The sequence below is a fragment of the Mytilus trossulus genome, chromosome 3 (assembly GCF_036588685.1).
Source record: "Mytilus trossulus isolate FHL-02 chromosome 3, PNRI_Mtr1.1.1.hap1, whole genome shotgun sequence".
Classification (NCBI taxonomy): domain Eukaryota; kingdom Metazoa; phylum Mollusca; class Bivalvia; order Mytilida; family Mytilidae; genus Mytilus; species Mytilus trossulus.
Genome location: NC_086375.1, coordinates 33,685,206 through 33,707,992, shown reverse-complemented (window position 1 = coordinate 33,707,992; position 22,787 = coordinate 33,685,206). Strand labels below are relative to the sequence as shown.

General features: G+C 32.5%; 2 protein-coding genes across 2 annotated transcripts; both read right to left on the bottom strand.

Annotated features, from left to right (window-relative positions):
• Nucleotides 1-7,730: 7,730 nt before the first annotated feature.
• LOC134710701 (uncharacterized) lies at nt 7,731-8,102 on the bottom strand. Its single transcript, XM_063571091.1, has one exon. The coding sequence runs from the start codon at nt 8,100-8,102 to the stop codon at nt 7,731-7,733; it is 372 nt and encodes a 123-aa protein (XP_063427161.1).
• Nucleotides 8,103-8,378: 276 nt separating this feature from the next.
• Nucleotides 8,379-10,262, bottom strand: LOC134710700 (uncharacterized). The gene is made up of 2 exons (XM_063571090.1): nt 10,111-10,262; nt 8,379-9,621 (listed from the first exon to the last, which is right to left on the bottom strand). Exons 1-2 carry the CDS (start codon nt 10,260-10,262, stop codon nt 8,379-8,381), a joined length of 1,395 nt encoding a protein of 464 aa, XP_063427160.1.
• Between the last annotated feature and the right edge of the window lie 12,525 nt (nt 10,263-22,787).

The following is a 22,787-nucleotide window of genomic DNA, read 5'->3' as shown; positions in this document are numbered from 1 at the left end:
TGAAACGTCTAACACTTTTGATGATACATGAAAATCTAATAGGAACATTCAAAACATTTGGACCTGTTCACCATGTAATCTGAAAAATAAACTAAAAGCAGGAGCAATTTTGTTTGTTAAAGGGAGGGATGGTGGATTGTGCAATCTTGAAAAATACTCGTGGAATGAAAATTTAGCGGGAGCACGTGCTCATATATTACCAAAGTCCACGAGGCGCTTCAAAGCATATTATTTCGTTTGTTTAGATATATGGTTGTAATTATTTAAATGGCAAAACGTAAATAATGGACTGACGTACATTTGAAACACAATAAACAACTAATGTATTTTTAATGCAATAAATCAATTATTAGATCATTCAATTTTATAATAATTGCATATTCAATGTGCGTTATGAATATACAACTGCAGATTTGTTTTGTTTCATTCTTTCGCAAGAGTAATATAAACAACAAACAAACAATTGAAATTTGAAATTTGGTTGCTTATTTGTCATGGCATTTATTCAACAATATTCAACAATATAAACCAACAAACAACCAACATAAACAAACTGACCAACAAGTTAAAACTTGATGACAATTGGTCACTGAAGGGAAACCAACAGTAAATGCATAACAATTTCTAGCTGCTGGGAAGATCCATAACAGCTTAATGAACGATATTGAAATAAATCACTGCCAAAATTGGCATTTTAGTGAACTCTCAATCAAATGCTAATCCGCCATGACAATTAAAGCAGCATAAAATCAATAGAATTAATCAACTAGTTGTTATTCTTGTCAACATACAACAAACAGCATCAATCATGCATCGGATAAACAGAATTTTTTTGGTATATAATAAAATTGTTCTAAAGCAGTTTGAAATGAATTCAAAAAGATATCATTGCCAAATTACGACAAATGGACACGATCATGACTAAATAAAGATTGGTGTTTGTCTTCAAAATCAAGATGAGTTATAATGTAACCCCCAGTTTTATTTAAATGTGATTAAATCCCCCTATTTATACGTTTCCTGGTTGCATCCATTATTTTAAAATCTTTTGAATTGAATATCTCCATTTCAACCTTGGTAAACTGCTTGAAAAAATAAGTTTTCATTCATCATACGTACAACTAAATCTAGCATAAATTTAATATCATATAAAAGTTTTCCACACTAAACAAGTCCAATATCATTGCCACCACAAGGCAAAACAGCATCTGGTAAACCGCAACAATGTATCAAATTTTCTACTATTGGTACAACGTTATATACGTTTCAATCCCAATGGGGATTTATTTCAATACATACCGGACATTTCTGCCCAAATCAACTTGTAGCCTAATTTACGCAACCCTAAATCATTTCCCAAAGACTATATGATGAGGCTTTGACAACCAAGGAGGATCCGATAATCCAACCCATAAAATTCCCTGAAAACAATTAAAATCATTTAATTTACCAAACTATTTAGCCGTATATATGATTTAAAAGAATTAGAATTTCATCTTCCCTGGGTTTGTATACTTCATCCGTCTTGCCTTCCAATGCTGCAGTTGTTGCAGCCTCTATCCGGAATGAATGCGTATTAAACTCCTCAGGATTCAAACTAATATAATCTAAAGCAGACCTTAAAACAGCTAAAAACTGAAAACGAGTCAATTTATTATGATTAAGATGACAAAAAAAGTTGGCCTTGAGAATCTGGACGTAACTGTAAGTAATCTTTTAACATTTTGACAACACACAGTTCGTTATCATTATCATTTGAAGTCAATATTTAAGTTGTTGAACAACCAATTTCATCTGTCTTTGAACACATTATTGTAACAAAAACTTCAGAATTGTTGTGTAGATAGTTGTTTTACACTAACATCGGAAACATAATAACAAGTAATACTTTTTCATATTTAATACGACACTTGAACATCAACATACGTATCAAGAATAAAACAATGATAAATTGAAATTGCTTTTATAGTCCAATATAAAACCGGTTGCATGAAATTCACATGAAGTGCCTGATAATTTTACATTATAATACAATTACCGGAGTCAAATTCACAAAAGGACGGAGAAAATATCTAAAGACAAATATTGAAATACTACTCAGCGGAGATTAATAAATCCATAAATTCCATAAATTTGAATACTAAAGTTTTCGCTATTCGCGATACTCCCAAACACACAAATGTCACTCGAAATGTTCAAAATATTCATTAACCACATCATATGTGCTGCATGTTTCCTCTCCGTTTATATAGTGGGTTCTTTTCCTCATGGATATCGTTATTGTCTGAATATAAGTTCCTGACTGTCCAACAGTAGTGTCTTCCCACATCCCTTCATCACTTACGGTTATGACACTAATGTTGTCCTCCTGGTCATTGGTCACCGTCTCCATAGTATCAGCTGATGGTTCTTCCTTTGGTGATTGACTATTAGATTCTTTTAGTAGTTGCCCAATATTGTCATCTTGTGATTCGTTGTTGTTTACGTCTGGAATAATGTTATCTATATCAAATGATTGTGAAGTATCACTGAAATCAAGTTCTTCAAAAAGGTCAAAAATGGTGTCATCCTCACTACTTTCTTCGTAATAGGAAGATTGCTGATTAGTGTCACCTCTTGTGGACTCCGTTGCCAATTTTATTGATGTTACCTTATCTAAACCATGAATCTTCTGTAAATGTCTGAATAAGTATTCTCTACGTATGAATTTTCTTTTGCACAATTCCAGTGTTCGTAATCTGGGTGGTGTTTTCCATCATTTGTCGCGACAGGTTCTTCTTATACTTATATTCACTCTGGCATGTATCACATTGACACATTTTGACTGTTGTATAACTAAGGTAACGAAATGGTCTTTTATATAGTATAATTATATTTTGTAATATGAAATTGTCGTGCATTTAAATTTGGCGGTATTTTATTCAACGGAGTCGTTAAACTACTCCGTTCACTATAAATAAATCAGGTAATTTAAATGTCTCCGTTCACTAAAAATAATCTCAGGTAAATTAAATGACTCCGTTAACTATAAATAAACTAAGGGTAATTCCAAATTTACTACATGTATAAATTTTGGCATGATTTAATTTGACTCAGTTTGGTAAATAATATAAGTCAATTACACTATACATTAAACTGAATCACATAATTCCTTTATTTTTCTTTTGGAAATGACAGCTGCCCTTCGAGGGGGTTTTCATTCATCATGTCCGTTATGGATTGACTATCCTCTGCCCCATTTTCAACCTCTAAGGGATAAAGCAAATTAAGTGGACGACCGAGGATTTTTCCAGAAGCAACTTTAATTCTGGCTGAACGAATTTCTTTATCTCTACTTTGAATCAATTCTATTATTTTCCCTAGCTTCCACTTCCCCCTGGGAATATATTCCTTTATTATCACCACATCTTCGACACTTGGTGAATACTGTGACTGAATTCTGTTTGTTTTAAGTTAAGTCTGCATTCTTTCTCTCAAGCCAATAAGATATTCTTCTCTCCATATAGACCAGAAACTGTTAAGGAATCTTTTTCCTTTCTTCCATAGTTCGAGTAATTTATCCGAGGAGCTTTCACATCTTTTGTATTTTGGATCTTTTATATCAAAGTCAATCTCTGGAATACCAACTTTTGGATTAAGCGATAGAAAATGGCTTGGTGTTAAGGTAATTGTAGAGTTAATGTCGTCAACTACATAAACTAATAGTCGGGAATTGATAATTGCCTTTACTTCTTTTAATACAGTCTGTAATTGTACATCAGTAAGTAACTTCTTCTTTAAGGTTTTTCGAAGAGAACGGTTCACAAGAACCACAAGTCTTACGTAGAACCCTCCCATCCATGGCGAAATTTCGATAATAAAGCTCCAACGAATACCCGCGTAAGAGGCAAAGTTCTGTACATCTTCATCGTGCAACACTTGCGACCAAACTGACTGTATAACATTGCTAATTAATTTGAATTGCGACGCATTGTCACTGTCACATGGTGTACCTCTTGTTGATATAAATCGGCGCAACGCATATAGAAATTCTTCTGATGTCAGATCATGAACCATTTCTAAGTGTAATGCTCTAGTTACAGTACACGTAAATAGACATACCCAACGTTTCTTCGTTTCACTTTCTAATTTCACTTGAATGGGTCCTAAATAGTCCAGACCAACACTTGAAAATGGAACATCTTGAAACACACGACACTTTGGTAACGGAGCAATCGCTGGCATTTTATATGCACCACCCTCCAATCGTCGACAAAACTTACAATGCCGAATCACCTGCCTTACTGTGGCACGTCCTTGGGGAATCCAGTAAATTTGTCTTATTTTACCAAGCGTCTGAGCGACACCACTATGTAGTATCTGATTGTGGAATCTTTCAATTATCAAATTTGTAAGTATGTCTCTTCTTGGGAGTAAGATCGGGTTCCTAGCCCCTTCACACAAATCAGCATTTTCTAATCTGCCTTTACAACACAATATTTCGTCATCTCTAATAAAAATTCCCAGTTGTCGTTGGAGGTTATTAGCCTTTCCTGTGGCAAGATCATTATATACTTCAGGGAAGTGCTTTCTCTGAATGTACGTTATCCATTCTTTTCTGCACTGATTAATTCATCAGAAGATAAAGTTGTGCGGAAACACACGGTGTTCTTCCTAATCCGAGAAATAAACCGGCTATCCCAAGCAGTTATACGAATCAAATTTAAAAATGAACCATATCTATCACTATCAATTCCGAAGGGTGCATCAACTGAAGGTTTCCTTTGTGAATTGCATTTGTTATCTGTACCCAAAAAGAAACTGCAAGTTTTGCGACTGCGTCTTACCTCTGAAATATATTCTTTTTCTATTTTTTCATTACATTTAGTATTGAATTTTTTTCATGACTCACCTTTGTTTTTTAACCAAATGGTTAGATATAGGAAGATGTTGTGAGAGTGCCAATGCGACAACTCTCCATCCAAATAACAATTTAAAAAAGTAAACCATTATAGGTCAATGTACGGCCTTCAACACGGAGCCTTGGCTCCAGATGTTGCTTTCTTATAAATTGCATATCCCATATCTCCATTTATCATTATAGCAGCCAACTGTTGTAAAAAAAAAATGTTCCATATAATTGTTTGCTTTATTTACACTTGTACTTTTACTAGTCTCACGTTTACCCTCTTCCATAATGAGCAAGCGGTAACGTAGATACTTCATTTTGCGTAAATGTTCGTAAACTTTGTCGATTTTTTAGAAAATTAGAGGCAATGATTTGAATTTTAACAACTAAAGTTTCAAGTGACGATTGTAAATTGTCGGATTGATTGCTGTTTGCTTTACGTCCAGTGGCAAATAGAACATGCATGTTAAGGTCGAGAACAAGTTAACAATAAATACAATAGGTAGGTTGATATAATAGAGGCTATCCCGGGATTATGATCGAGTAAATTTGGAATGACATCTGAAAATGAGGGTATATTGGATAGGGACAGACATTTTATCTTGCAACAGGCCACCTACGGACCCCTCAAAGAGTTGTTGCAAAGTTTTGATTTTCAAAGAGCATAGCACTCTCTTTAATCGAGGCATCGGATTCAATGTCCCCATTCTGACCGGATGTGGCTGCAAACTTGATACATCCCGCACAGTCAATTAGACGTCTCACTTTCGAAGCATTTTACTGACGGTCGGAAGAAGACCAAGTGATCATTTCTATTCCCTAGTCACCTTTGTGGTGTAATTCGTAGAATAAAAATAAATATATAAAAATTATGTAATTATCAGAAATATAAAATGTATTTGTTCTCGCTACGAAACAATTCTCTTTCTGCCGTCTGAATAAAAAGTTAGTCAGTCGTTTGCTTGTAAATTTCGAGAGAAAACAATTGTAACGGAACTAGTTTGACAAGAGCCAGTACTGACTATCAACTTGCGTTTATAGACGCAAGTGGATACATGGGGCTGTTTTTAATCAGACTTTAATTGGACCTGAATTGTTTTTAATTTTAAGGTTGTTTGCATGTATTTCTCAGTCTACGTTAACTTTCTCAGACCTCATTCCGAATTTGCTGTCTGTCCCGTGTAGATTTGGTCTACAGGATTACAAAACTAACACTTTATTTTATAAATGTTTCAGAAACTATATCGGATTCACTCTCTACAGACCAATGTTTTTCAGAGACTGTTTATACTTGGAACACAGGGAATGTTTTTTTCGGCAAAATAACGAAGTTAAACCACTTTTTTACATTCCATACTAACAAACTGTATGGGTTTCAAAATCCTATTGTACAATGTATTGTTCTTTTTCGCCTAATTCTATTCGAATTTTCATCCAGATGATAACCTTTTTCCATTTTTCCCGAGCGGTGTTTTTGACGACCATTTTAACACGAATTAATAGTTGTACAATTCCTGTTTTATTACGCATCATCCTAAGTTTCTATAGATTAGATTTCTACGAAAATTTCATGGGGATACGGCGTGCATCATAAAGAAGTATTTATTGCAAATATAAAACAAGAATAAAATAAAGTGACAAAACTCAATCTTTTATGCATCAGAACATACATAGATAAATCGTGCAGATGCTTAAATATTCAAGAAACAGAATATTTAAAAGTAAAGAAGGGTTGCCGGAAAACGAAAAAGCAATATATGACAAATAAATTAACCGTTACGTATTGCATCAAACCCTCGGCACTCTGCATCTAGAAAAATTTCCGTTAAAAATGTTACATATATATAGTTACCAACAATATATTTTTTTTTATTCAAAATCACCTTGTGATTGCAGAACCTGCTACATTGGCTTGTATACATATATCATGTGTGAACGTTATTCGATAACGTCAGGAACGATAACTCGTGGCGTAACGTCATTCGGTATCGTGTTACCTTAAACATCGTACTCCAATTACAACTGCCATCAATTCCAATCTTGGTATTGTTAATTTCTGCATTGGGGCGAGTCTAGATTTGGCTAAAACTAAACCACATCTGGAATAGTTTTCATCTCTTTGGTGTAAATATATCGTAGCTGAGTACGCACTTCCTGAAGCATCACAGAAACACAACAACTGGTACTGGACAATTTTTTAATCAGAATCCAATACAATGCTTCTAGAAATCGCAAACTTAGGAATTCTTTCTAAATCACATTTAATGTCATTCCATTCTTACAAATCTTCATCACAAAGTGCATCGTCCCAGTTCATTTTTTTCTTCCACAAACTTTGTAGTAGTATTTTCCCTTGTATTAAAACTGGTGAAAATAATCCAAGTGGATCAAACAATTCTGCAATTCTTTTTTAAGCTGTTCTTTTAGTAACCTTTTCTGGAAATAACACATCATCTGACGATTTCATACACAGTGTATCATTTTTTGGTCCCAAACATGTTCAAGTACATTATTTGAATTCGAATTTATTCTATCCTCTTTTGATATAAATTCGTTTACACATTTGTCATTTGTTATCCATTCTCTGAGATTCATTGATGCCTCTCTGAATATTGCCTTTGAGTCAGAATAAATAACAATAGCATCCACTACCGAGTTTGCTCTGGTGATCAAGTTATCAACATATATGTCATTTCTGATTTTTTTCTGCACACGGTGTCTTGTAATTCATTAAATGAAATTCAATCGCAGCTCCAAGAAGAAATGGTCTGGAAATAACTCCAAAGGGAACCCGACAAAACCGGTATTTCTGAATGTTGTCCCTGTTTGTATTCGGGTTTTCTCAATCCTTTAACCATAAGAATCTTGTTACATTCCGTTCCCTTGGCTGAAGTCCAACTTCCAAAAATGCCTTTTCAATATCTATTCTATATATTCTAAATCTTATCAACATCCCGCACAAGTTTTGTAGAAGAACTGGGCCTCTATATAAGCACTCATTTAGACTCTTCACTTCCCTTTTCGTCTTTGCGGAAGCATTATACACGATTCTCACTTTAGTTGTTATCTTGAGGGGTGATATAACTGCGTGGTGAGGAATATAATGCACTAATCCCTCAGTGTAGTGAATATCTACTTTCTCGATTATTTCTGTCGACAGTTGATCTTGTATTATCGAGTCATATTGTCTTGAAAGACCTTGTTTCTTCTTCATTCGATCAATATTTGATTTCAATCGACCAAATGCTAGATTCCTATTCATTGGTAAATCTGGTGAGTCTTCTTTCCAGGGCAAGTGTGTCCTTGAATATCTTCATCGCAATTTCATTGTCTGTGTTGACTGTTTGATCTGTGATACCAATAGATTCTAATTTCCAGAAATCGGTTAGGTCTGGAGACGACAATACTCCGTAATCTTTCTGGCTAAAACTGTTTTGTTCTTTTAATTCATTTCCATTGGTATGAGACATGATAAACAACCCTGTTTCATTCATTGGTTATCTTTGTTCTTAACTCTTCCGGTGACCATCCATCCCAATTTAGATGCAAAAAGATACAATCCTGGTTGAACTTCAAGTCTACGAGCCAGTATCAAGTCTAGATAATAGTCATTTCCAATCAATAAATCAATTTCTGAAGACTCGTTCTCAAATGGAAGATCATCTGCTAGGTAGATATCATTCACATATTTCCTTAATTTTGTCATTGAAACACTATCAAGTTTTCTTCTATTCAAACAACCACTTATAACTGGTACTATATTTGCTATGATACTGAAATATAGACCATTCTTGAGTCTGATATCAAGACTGGTGTGTGTTGTCTTTACTATCTTTATATTTTCACTACCAAAAGTCATTAACCTGATTTCCTCTTCATGGTAACTTTTCAACCCCAATTTTGATGCTAGACGTTGAGATATATAGGTTCTTTGTGATCCAGAATCAAACAGAATTCTAGTCGTCTCTTTCTTAGTATAATTTGGGTTTGTTATTTCAGCTGTAGCAGTCTGCATAAGAACCATTTCACCAAACACTAGCATAGAACTCTCTTGTTCACTTTCATTATTTGTGCTTTCAAATTCTTTTAATACATTATCAGAACAATATTCACTAATTTCTTCTGACAAATAAACACATGTGTTTTTCGTGTTGAACTTTTTTGGACACAAGCTTCTGTGATGAGAATTAACTTCATTGCAATGAATGCACAATTTGTTTCTTTTACACTCAAAAGAACCATGTCCAGCTTTCAAACACTTAAAACAAGTTCCTTTCAGCTTACGTTTTCGTTCTTCAATCGTTTTAAATTTTTGGCATTCGTCACTCCAATGTTTACTTCCACAATACCTACACTTGTCAAAGTATTGACTTCCAGGTTGTGATTTTGGTGAATTTGCTATCAATGCTTCAGCAGAACTTTTCGGTTGAAATACACGGTTTTCACTTCTATTATTGTTGAATGAATTGGTTTTCCATGGCTTTGTAGAAAATTTGTTTCCAAAACCATTTGGTTTTACAGAATCTTTTGCCTTCTTTGTGACACAGGATTTCTCTCGTGCAACCACATAATCGTTTAATTTTTCACAAAGACTTGATATTTTCCACTTCGCCTTAGCTCCTTTTTGAATTTCTAATTGAAGCAATACATTTTCGGGTAGTTTTGATCTGATAATAGATACACACACGTCTTGGTTCACGTCCTGTTTCAAAACTTTCAGACTTTGAATATGTCTGTTAAATTTATCTATACAATCTCTCAAACTAGAAGTTTTGTTCGATGGCGTTGGAAGATTTATTAATTATTAATTGATTATAATGAATATCAATCACATCTTGTTTCTTTCCAAATCTTTCCTCTAACATGTTCATGGCCAAAGAATAACACTGCACGTTTAGTTTCTCCTTGTAGCTTGCTCCAAAGATAATTGAATTTCTCAATATCTGTCAACTTTGTATTTGAATTACGGAACTTTGAAATGAATCCCAAACTCCATTCACTGTATTTTCTCCCCATTAAAAAAAAGAAGATCTAATTTTGGTAATTTTATAGAACACGTAGAATTTTCCTTTTCATTTATCAACTGTTTCTTAAAGATTTCATGTTGTTGTTTTATTTGACTTTGCATAATATCTTTCATTTCCCTTTGTAACTCCACGATTTGGCTAGAGAATTCGTTTTCTTTAACTTCTATGCTTTCCTTTTTAATAAAGTCAACTAACCTTTCTTTAAATTGTATCAGATCCAAATAACAATCCATCACACTTGAACACAGCTCACAATCTCCACACACTATACCATCTATTGCTTCCCCGTCATCTTCTAAAGCACTAGCAAGTTTCCCACTTTGAATTTCTAATTTTTCAAAATACATCTTCAGCTTGTCCGCACATTTATAAAACCGGTTGCATGAAATTCACATGAAGTGCCTGGTAATTTTACATTATAATACAATTACCGGAGTCAAATTCACAAAAGGACGGAGAAAATATCTAAAGACAATTAGCGGAGTGAAATACAATTTAGCGGAGATTAATAAATAATTAAAGTCCATAAATTTGAATACTAAAGTTTTTGCTATTCGCGACAAGAATCAATATCATTAAATCTATTATCAGATATTTTTAAAACATGATTATCAGCATTTTTATCAAAGGCGGATATGATAAATGTGTAATTAAACGAAGTCCCCCAGTTTTTTTAGGAACTAATCCAATAGGAGAACATCTAAAATTAGATATTGGTCGTTTACAAAAAGGACCTGCAATTCTTCCTAATGATATTTCAGATTCAATCTTAAGTCTAGCTCCAACAGGATTTGACAAAACAGATTTTAAATTTTTTGATTCAAATGGAATTCTTGGTCCATGATAATTCAAACTAAATCCAAATTTAAATCCATTAAACAAACTTTGTTTGTCCTGTTCATTAGGATAATCTCTTAAAATCAACTGTAATTGTTTAATATTAGGTGAATATTCCATCTTTCAAATATCATATCTATCCTTTGACAAATCTGAAAGAAAGGTTAATTTCGATTCATTTAATCAAATGTAAGTACTGAATACCTTGTGTTAAATGGTGGTCTCTATCTTTTTTGTTGAACAAAAGAAGGCCTGTTTTGTCGAAACTGGTAAGACATTTGAGGTCTATTTTGGTTAAACATCAGTGGCCTCAATGATCCAAATTGAAAACCTAGGTTACCTTGTAACCTGTCAAATCTAACACATGATAAGGCTTGATGTTGTAATGAACTTTCATACAGTTATGTCTATAAAAACACTGAGATTTCTGACAAAATACCTTAAAGTTAAAATCATAACAAGGTTTTTGTAAGTTAGCCTGATAGACTACAGGATTAGGTGTGCCTTGCGATCCCTTTGCAATGAATTTTAATCAAAGAAAGCCATCAATCTCAGACTAAGACTTGGAGTGATTTAGTGATACACGTAATCTAAATTGTCTATCATACTGGGAAACTCTGTCAAAAGGAGCATCTGATATAGCATCTCTTATGATTGACATGTACGTAAACAAGTATTGTGCTTAGCTTGCATGCTTTGGTTGCACTTTGTAAATACAGCTGTTTCTGAAAACCCTCCTCTTTTGGGGAGAAATTGAATATTCATAGAAAATTAATTTTGTTTACATACTGGTTTCCAGTTATGCTCTTTGTGTTCCATATCGCAGAGACAGAATTTGGGAATGTTACCAGTAAATAAACACGTGCATATTGTTTACATTGAAATCTGTGGTAACCTTTCGTTCGAGGTAGGGGTAGTTAAGAAAATTAGTGTAAGTTTAAACTCTGAGAAATTCAGGGCATATAAACGTTGAAAATATGCCGCACAGCCCTATAGTTTGACCTTTGAAAATAATTGTGGTGCAAATGAACTTTCAATTCTAAGATAAGATTTTTTTCAAAACTTCATAGTAAAAGTGGTACAGTTTTATCAGTAAAAGGAGTTCCTATGGGAAATTGCATTGTTATTTATAGTATAGACCTTTAAAGGTTTATTGGAAACGACAAGCATTCCATTTCCAACAGTAACACTATGTTTCTGGTCCACATTGCTATATAATTGACTATTTTGTTTTAGTAGATTACCAAAATCAATATATTCAAAATTCCATTTTTTTTTCTTTTAATTGTTGACATACAATTATATCAACTTCATTAGCACATGGCATTAACAAGGGACCAGTATTAATTAAAGTATTACTCGGTCCAGCCTGAACTGTCGTAGTTTTCAAGTGTTTCTGAGATGGAGGCTGATTAATATGCTGAACAGGTTGATCTGGTTGCTGATGTTCTGGCGCCGCACGCCTTCTATTTCCACTTCTACCTCTGTTGACTACTTGGACAACTTCTTCAGGGACGGGTTCCTCTTCAGGTGCAGGTTCTTCATGAGGAGCAGGTTGTTGAACGTCGTTAACCCTGGGCCATAAACTCCGACGATTTTCATTCCTTTTCTACGCTTTGGTGACCTTCTTTCATAACTTCTCTGCCTGTTAATTTTTTATAATGTTTGTGAGATTACGCATAACTACATTTTCTCCAAAATACAGATTTGTCAGTATAATTTACGAAGAAGTTCTTTTACGTCATTTACAAACCAGTAAGATTGGAACCTTTACACGAGGAAGAGATGAAATTCTTATTAGTTCAGAATTGAGGCTATCAACTTCAACAACGTTCTATACCACAAATAGGTAAATTCTCTGACATGTGACTGTTTCAACTAGTCTTATAATTACAGCTCGTCTATCTATGTTATTACTGGAGATCTGACCATAATAACATGAAAATTTCCAAAAGTTTTTTCTCATGGTCCTAAGTTGAGAGAAAACCAACACATCAATTGGAACCATAACTTCAAAATGATTATGGATATCGTTGAAGACTACGCCAGAGCATAGACTAAACTAGAAGTTGAACTGGACACTTTGTAAGAATGTGTCAAAACCATCATGTCACTGATAAACCTTCGCATTCATAAGTTGAAAAACTGTGTGAATGATCGAACAAAGAGGCTGTGAAATGTTTATTTTCTCTTCATAATAAGTATGTTGTTGTTCCTGCAGACAAAGCTTTAAATAATATTGTCTTTGTATGTAAATGGTTTTACTACGAGTGTCTTGAAAAAGAAGTAGGAATAAAATGGCACTCTGTTAATCCCACATACAAAATCATATCATTTGATAAGGATAAGATTTTAGCGAGTCATAAGTCCGTTAAGGCTTCAATTAACTTTACATTGAACCATAAATCGGAGGACTTAAAATTGAGAATGGAAATGGGAAATGTGTCAAAGCAGCAACAACCCGACCATAGAGTAGACAACAACCGAAGGTCATCAATGGGTCTTACCTTTGTTTGTATTTGATACCTAAGCTTTACAAAATTCCGCACACACGACAGTCTATAGCCGGCTCATCTGCATGTTCCACTAAAGGATAGTTATTAGATTGGCTAGAATTCTGTCCGCAGTGAAAGAAGCTCTTCAGAAATACTGTTAAACTGTTTTCTCGCGTAGTGGTATTAAGATTACAAGGAAGTAATTATTAACATATGTGACAATGGCAACCTTTTTGTCCTTCTTTTCCACTGTCAAAGATCCATTGAAAAAAAGTCGAATTCTGAATTGTCAACATCTTTGGATGTAATTGAAACTGCAAAACATATATGGTGCTGCAGCAGCCTTTTTTGACATAAAAATTGCATATTTTTAGGGGACTCAACGGTTCCGAATTTTATAAATTGCATTAATGAAGAACGCCCCTAGCTACATTTGGCAAAGAAATATTACTCGTCACAGAGAGTTTCCTATAAATTTCCGCACCAATGGCCGAAACTCATTTCTCACTATTTCAATTATGAATTCTAATTACCACAGCAGAAAAAAATTAATTAACATCTACCTATTATCTTGGATATGGAATCTAGGTATCACCAGTCATCTATATTTACTTCCTTTTAACCTATACTGACATATATTGAAATACAACCGGACAACTTTTGTATTACTCGATAACTATATACCCCTGCTGCTTTAAAAGTTCAAAATTTTTGATTAAATATAAAATTGTTCACCATTCAAAAGGACTTTCTTTACAGGTACCCTCCTTTTCAGAAAACGTTATATTTTACAGTTATGTGTCATTGGCCAGCTTATTTTGACTGCTTGGCCATGTTTAAAACCATAATATTGATAAACAAGAAGATCAATGAAGCCAGCTTATCTAATTTCACATACTGTTTAGTCTGTATTGGTGATATTCATTTCACGTGACTCTGTACATTGTCATTGTGTTATTGTTCTATAATTTCTGTATGCTTTTCTTTCATTTTTTGGTAATGTGCTTCGTCTATATGACTTTTTTGTGTTTCTCTGATGCATATGGCTCTGTACTATTACATCCCGCCATTGAGTTATTTGTCATTGAACATTTTTGTGTATTTGTCTTTCATTTTTGCTAATGTGCTGTGTCAATATGCCCTTTTGAGTTTCTTTGTTACAAAATGATATGGCTCTTTACTTATGCGTCCCGTCATTGTCTTTCATTTTTACTAATCCGCTTTGTTTATATGTCTATTTGTGCTTTTTCTGTTACATAACTGTTTGTTTCCAATGATGATTAAGTTTATAACACAATGTTGTCTGCTGTACCCCTTTTTTACAATTTTACCTATTGTTTGTTTTGTTCACACTGCGTTGTCAATATAAAGGAAATATACAACCAGGTTCAATCCGACATTTTCTACATAAGAAAATTCCTGTTCCAAGCTAGAGATATGACAGTTATTATCAATCTGTTTAATGTAATTGGGATATATTGATTTTAATTTGATTAGAGACTTTCTGTCTTGAATTTTTCTCAGACTTTAGTATTTTTGTGATTTTACTTTTTGAAATATTCTCCATTTCCATTATTAATTTTAATATTTAAGCAAATACCAATTGGAACAAAAGTAACCAGTCAATAATAAAGGTATAATTGTGAATGAAACAGTTCGGGACGCAATCATTTTCGACGCTTTTAACGAAAGGGCAACGAAGGAAGCTAATTTATATCATATCTTTCTATCTAGCTATATGTTGACACTCATTGTTTTAAGTATTGTTTATAACACTGTATCTCAAGTATCTCGACAAAAGGTGTTTCGTTTCAATAGAACTTTCTTACATTTTGACGAAAAGGTACGAACGAAAGTAAAGAGAGCATATGTATAACATTAAAACGACTATAAACCATGAAAAATGTAGAATGAGTTCAATATAAGGTAAACCCGTCTGATGGGTAAGTGAAACTTGCAATAACCCAAATATCAAATATTGTTATTCTATCAATCAGAATAAACCATGTAAATGAGGTTGATGAACATAAAGAATATGTTTGCAACTTCTTACCTATCAGGTTTTAACTGTACAATAAGTTCAAGGGCCGCCTAATTTGCATTCCTCGTTCTGACAATATGCCCGTGACTTAAGAATCGTGATAACACCACTTTCACATATCCCAATTTGAAGATGTTTTACGATATAGTTAAAAAAATTAACACCTTTCCTTTTGATTACTTGAAAGAAATCGGTTAAGGAAAAGATTTTGATTTTTGGAGTATAATATGACAGATGCCCTATATTCTAAGATTTCAAAAAATAGAGGGACATCGGTGATTTGAAACTGTATTCCTGTATTTCTTGTCAATTTAGCGATACATTTAACATTGCCATAAAGCGCTAGCCACATGTATGACCCACCATTTTTTAGATGTCCTGTGTTATCTAATAGTTGGTTTCTATGCTTTGTAGTTTTTCTCTTTGCTGTACTATTCAGTGTTTCTGTTGTTTCGATGTTTTCGTCTTATAGTTTATTTGTTTCCCTCGGTTTAAGTTTGTAACCCGGATTTGTTTTCTCTCAATCAATTTCTGACCTTTATACAGCGGTATTCTACTGATGAGTTTATGTATTGCCAAACCGTAGAGATAATTGCAAGTGGACTTTAAACATAGATTAAATACTACAATAAGTAAGAAAGTTGAATGAAATAAATGTAAAAATAGAAGCGTTCATTCACACCCTACCCCACCCCCAAAGCACATATGGCTATTTTCTGTTGGTGTCATGAACAAAAAATAAATGATTCGCCGTAAACAAACTATAATGTGCAGCTTCAACAGATAATGACCTATTCCATTTCTCCTGAATAATAATCAAACTCAAATTGCTGAAAATGAATCAACTGAAATTTGAAAAGTTGTTAATAGGTATATTCGAATAGTTACCAACATGCATCCCTTTTCTACTGTTTTTGTTCTTCAAAATTAAGATTAAATGTTCGTTTACATATAACTATATATATATATTTAATCAGTCGAAGTTACATTAACAGTATGCTGTTCAATAGTAATACATGTATGCTAAAACAATTAGAGTTATCCCACTTTAGTCTATGAAAAAAAAAATCATAACAAAAACCGATAACCGGAATTGAAATTCAATGAAAATAATGAGAAAGAAAATCAAAATTATAAAATTGTTGATTTTATTTTTTAATTAAACAGTTGATTTAGTAAGCAGGTTAGCTGAAACAGTTCTTGGAATACTTGTTTTACTGTAACACGTCATCAGTAATAAGATGTATACTGAGTAATTAAAATGTCTTCTGTGTGGAAACAAGGACAGTTGAAACTTCATCAAACAGAAGCTATTTTTTATAATTATTTCCGAGATATATATAAAAACAGAAGAGCTTCTCGTTCCGAAGGCTTAAGGAAAATATTTTTAATTATTATTTATATTATGTAACGATCATATTATTTGTTTATGAATACTAAAATGTATGTTTTTAAACGACTACATCCTCAAAAAAGATCCCATCAGTTCAGTCCAATTTTTTATGATGCCTCTGTTGCTAAGATCCATCCATCGGTGTATTAATATCTGTAGGAATTTGTTTAAATGAGGTTACACACCAAAATATAAATTGTTACTTTGTGTAATTCTACATTGACGACGAGTATAAATACATACATAAATGACGACCTACTTAGTCAAATTATGCATTATTGATTAAATAGATTGAGAACAAGGTAGTAGAATAGAATATTTCTATTTACCAAATAGGGGCTCCAGAAAGGCATATTTACAAACAATATTATTATAAACAATAACATGCAATAAACAGAAAATAGATATTTAAGATGTGAAATAAAAATAAAATAAAACATGATATAAATACAGGAAATCATTCATCAAAATAGTAGTAACGTATTATTATTCAATGAAGACTATGAGTGATATTCACTCAAGTGCATCCAGTATGTGTAATTTCACTATGAAAAAGACAAACAAGAGCATTAGTAGTTTGTGCGGGAAAATCTCAATATAAAAAATCCAAACAAAAAAACAACAAAAAATAAACCTTAAGCTCTTGCATATTTGACTTGATTCTTACAAAGGTTAATGTGAGATAGGGTACCCAAGTATTGCATCTATTTTAACAGGGTTAAAAAACCTAGGTTTATTCATGATTAAGACAAAAGTTTCCGTTCCTTGGTTATGTTTTTTTTTTTAGATATATTTTCTTTTGCAATAAGTCCAACCAATTTAATTTTGAATCCATTTTGAAACAGAGAAAAATGGGTTTGAACCGACCACCAAATTACCCATGATGTTGTAAAGAGAGCTACCATATTACAGCTAGCTATGCCTTAATTCAAGGTTAGTACAAAGCGAATAACTGATGTTGTTGTGGATTTTTTTAAAATCTTTTGAACAATTTGTTTATTCCTGTACATCTTTTTAATATCAAGGCCTTTCACAGTAGATGATCCTATGACCCATGAATTCACTTTTTATATGTTTTTGTTTGCTATTTACTGACTCTTGTTCTATCATAATTTGTGTGAACATGTCTACTTTTCATTTTTTTTTCTCTAATGTTTTGAAATTTGTGTTAACTCCCTTCCTTAAATCCATAAAATATCTATTTATTTCTTCCAGGATTTTTTCTTGCATATTTTTTGTTGGATTTTCCAATTGTTTTAACCCACTGTTTTCTACATATATATTCTAATTTATTTTCTTTATTTGAGGATTTATTTCTTCTTTTATCTCCTGCACTTTCCGTTCTATTTGTATTGTCTTTATTCACTCTATCTACTGACTTCAGTTGCATATTTCACTACGAAGAAACTTAACTTGTTGTATTTCTTTCTAATTTTCAGCTTATTTTTCATTATACATTTTGATCTTTGTTTTCCTTGTTATTTTAAGTTGCCGAAAAAAATCTAGCTTTTCAAATGATTGGTTAATTTTTATGTATATCTGAATGTATTTGGTCTATATCTTCTTATTATAGTTATGAATTTTTTTTCACACATAATTGTTAAATTAATGACTGTTTCATCCCGTTGCATTTATTTTCAATCTGTAATTTATGGAAGGTTAATTTAAGTGTTTTTATTTCATTTTCCTGTAATGCATTTTCTTCAGAACATCTTCAAGTATATTTCTATCTTTGCATACACTTTGTATTTCGTATTTGCTTGATTATCTATGTTTACACTACATTTACTATTTTATCTTTTTCAGGCTTCTATGTGGTCTTAAAACATATTAACTCAGGGTCATTATTGACTTTTTCTTGATAATGTTTCTTTTTTTTTATTTTTACTATCAATGTGCTACCGTGCATTAAAAAAGGAAATGGAAATATCTGTATAAAAACGTTAAAAATTAAATAAGAATGCGAAGTGTATGATATAGTACTACCTACATGTATTAGACTTTCATTGAACATGATGGTCATTGGTTGTCATTAGTTATGTTTGTATTACGTAAAATAAGCTTTGAAATGTATGTAATTTAAACAAAACTAGTTAAACGGATGTATAGGGGATCATTTGGTCTGGAATTGTAATGTTATAATGCCTAGTTGATTACTTTCTCGTGTAGAAATGCGAATTTCCAAAAAAAAAGATAAAATAAACTCTAGCATACTTTATTTCAGCTACTTGTTATCTAACATTCACTGTCATATTAGAAGTTATAAAAGCAGTTAAACACAAGTAATTAAGAATGCAGCAAAAAACAATGTCAGACAGTAAAGCTAAACAGAAATAAAGAAATGGAATGGAGATTAAAAAATAATTTCACTGATAACATTGACTCGGAAAAATGTATGAAATAGAGGAAAATCTTCGAAATGTGGATATAAATGCAATGGAATCAATATTTGGATGATTTAACAGTTGTTAAATTCGATTGCATTGTGAATACCCCACAAGTAAACATAACTGACAATCCGTGTAAGAAAGAATGGTACAATGCCGAACGTCAAATAGCAAAAAAATAGTTTGAGTAAATGTAAACAACGCTTTTGCAACCGTCAAGCTGTTGAAAATGTAAGAAATCATTTAAAGGACATCTGTGTACAGAAATTGAAATCTATGAAATCGAAAAATCAGAATGATCACCGGAAATTTAAATCGCCTTCCGCAGATAATTCCAGTGCAAAAGTTAAATTAAAAAATAACCTGTATTTACCCTAATATTTTCCATGTCACTCAAATGTATGAAAACTTAAGAGAACAATTTAACACAAATATAATTTCCTCACAGACTTTTTGAATTTTCAAAATGAGAAAACTCACTTCTATCATACTACGTATGATCTGCATATCCTTTTTTTGCATATGAATTCACTGTACCTTAATTGTATTTTTATTTCTTTGAATGGAATAAAGTATTGTTGTTTATGATTATTGCATTGTCCTATAAGCAATGTTGAAATCCTATAGTATTCGTACAAGTGTTTTGTCTTGCTTCGTCGCAGTATGCGATACTTCCCTAGGGATTACTATTCGGCGGCTGCAGCTTCGTAAAATATTTGTATAAAGCTTTATATTTCAGAAGAAAGAAGGCCTCGATCTTTCATACCTTGTAAGCAGATACCTAATAATGTGTTTCCGTCTGTCATGTGGCTAGGTTCTTGATCTCATTTTCATGGTCAGTCAGTGACTGCTTGAAATACATTATAGTATTTTTGTCATGTTAATGTCTGTGTTGCAGGTATATTCTATAATATTATATCTTAATATATTTACTTCTGACATTTACATATTTATCACACTTTAACATGTGTCTAATATTTAACAATATTCATCTTCAATTACTTTCTTATTACACATATTACAAACACGCTCATTTCTGAAAATATTAAAGTATCTTCAGGTTTCTACATTTAGTGCATGCGAATTGATTCTATGATTTAGTTACATATTACTGTAATAAACTGTGTTATGGTCGATTCAAATGAACTTGCAAAGTATATACGTCCACCATGTATACGTAAGCGGCAATATTTATCAAAGGTACCAGGATTATAATTTAGTACGCCAGACGCGTGTTTCGTCTACATAAGACTCATCAGTGACGCTCAAATCAAAATATTTATAACACCAAACAAGTGCAAAATTGAAGAGCATTGAGGATCCAAAATTCCAAAGAGTTGTGCCAAATACGGATAAGGTAATCTATGCCTGGGATAATATAATCCTTAGTTTTTCGAAAAATTCAAAGTTTTGTTAACAGGAAATTTGCAAAAATGACCACGTTATTGATATTCATGTCAACACCGAAGTGTTGACTACTGGGCTGGTGATACCCTCGGGGACGAAACGCCCAACAGCAGTGACATCTACCAAGTGGTATTAACAGTTATTAAAGGTACCAGGATTATAATTTAGTACGCCAGACGCGCGTTTCATCTACATAAGACTCATCAGTGACGCTCAAATCAAAATATTTATAAAACCAAACAAGAACAAAGTTGAAGAGCATTGAGGATCAAAAATTCCAAAAGTTGTGCGAAATACGGCTAAGGTAATTTATGCCTGGGATAAGAAAATCCTTAGTTTTTCGAAAAATTCAAAGTTTTGTATACAGGAAATTTATAAAAATGACCACACTATTGATATGCATGTCAACGTCTTGGCTGCTGGGCTGGTGATACCCTCGGGGACGAAACGTCCACCAGCAGTGGCATCGACCCAGTGGTGTTAATAGTTATCAAAGGTGAAATTAGGCATGAAGCTTAAATCCTAGGCAATAAGCTAACCATATGCAATAAGCTAACGCCTAGGCGGTAAGTCTATTGCCTAAATGATGGTATGCATTAGTCTTAAAATCCTAGAATTTAAGCTTAAATCCTGAAAAATATACGCAGGCATTAAGCTTAATGCCTAAAATATAAATACAAGTAAATAAAAGAATTGTTTTCATTTAAATACAAATAACTGGGGCCTGTTTATTGAAACTGTCCTAAGATCGAGTCTATAATAATAATCTTAGGACAGAATTTATGATAAAGTTAGAACCGACTTACGACATGTCTCAGCATGCACATCGAAGCTCTCTTCGGATAAGCTTAGCTAGGATGTCCTAACCGATGTCCTAAGTATTGGCGTAAAAGAACAGAGCAAATTGTATCAAATTTAATCAATTACTTTGATTTATACAGTATAGTGATTATTTATTAGAAAATAATTTTCAGTCTTAAATTAAAGGTAAAACATAATTTTGATATTATAATTTAAACTCTATGAAATAAAACATACGTCAAAAAATGTAACTAAGTTTTATATCAGAATTGAACAAACTAATTGAAAATAGTTGAAATTGAATGTGTAACAGGTAAAATAGTTATATGCTTTGAGAGAGCTGAATTTGAAGTGTCACAGTTTCATACTTAAAAGTTCGAGGGCAAATCTCGTGCATCTTTCATATAAATACTGAGTACTTCAACTATTTCTTTTTTTACTATGAATAACATACGTGTGATATGAGATAAGAAGAAATTCGAATTTTACTGATACCATACTACAGGGCCCAGTTTCGCCCTAAACTTAAAAAAAGAAGATGTGGTATGATTGCCAATGAGTCAATTCTCCACAAGAGACCAGAAATAAAATCACTAAAAAACATATGTAATTTATATTAAAACGCATCAAACGATATTTTAATATTATAAAACTTGACAGAAATGTGTGTCATTTTTCTATCACAAGTTTTGTTACTGTTAACAAAGAAAACTTGCTTATCCAAAAAAATAAATATTTGAAAATTGTGTGAGAAAAAAAAAATCATATTTTGTCTACTTCTCACCGATTTAGTCCAGTGTAAGATTAATTCAAGTACATATTATAATTATACTGTAGAACCTTTCCACTTTTTTTTATTGGAAACAATCTCCGTTTTAAAATATTTATAATACCACAAAAACATAATAAAAAGTGTGGGTTAATTCTGTTTTTAACTGATAAAATTACTAAATAAACTTACTTAACTTGAAGATCTTTCAAATGAATTCATATTTATGCATTTTATATTAGAAATATAAATAAGAAATAACTTAATATGAAGAATATATCACCAAATAATGGCAAGCATGCAAATATTCCAAAGTTCACTTATTGCCTAAAATTATGTTCGGCAATTGGATGTCTGATTGAATAACCATCATCAAATTTCAGAAAATAAGCTTAAGCCTAATGTCTGAAAATTTCAGGCAATAACTTAATGCCTAGGCGTTATCTTATTGCCTAGGATTTAAACTTAATGCCTAATATATATAGATTCTTACATTGATACCAGTGGATTATCGGATTTATCCAATCGAGATAGTTAAATTATCAATTTTAAAGTCCGAGCCGCCTCGGCGAGGACTTTAAAATTGATAATTTAACTATCGAGATCGGATAAATCCGATAATACACGAGTTACTATGTAAGAATCTGTTTCTCTAATGATTAAAATACATTTTCTTTTTTTGTTAACCGAAAATCCCCTTCGAGTACCTTTCACATTGCACGAAGTTGTCAATTTCATTAAC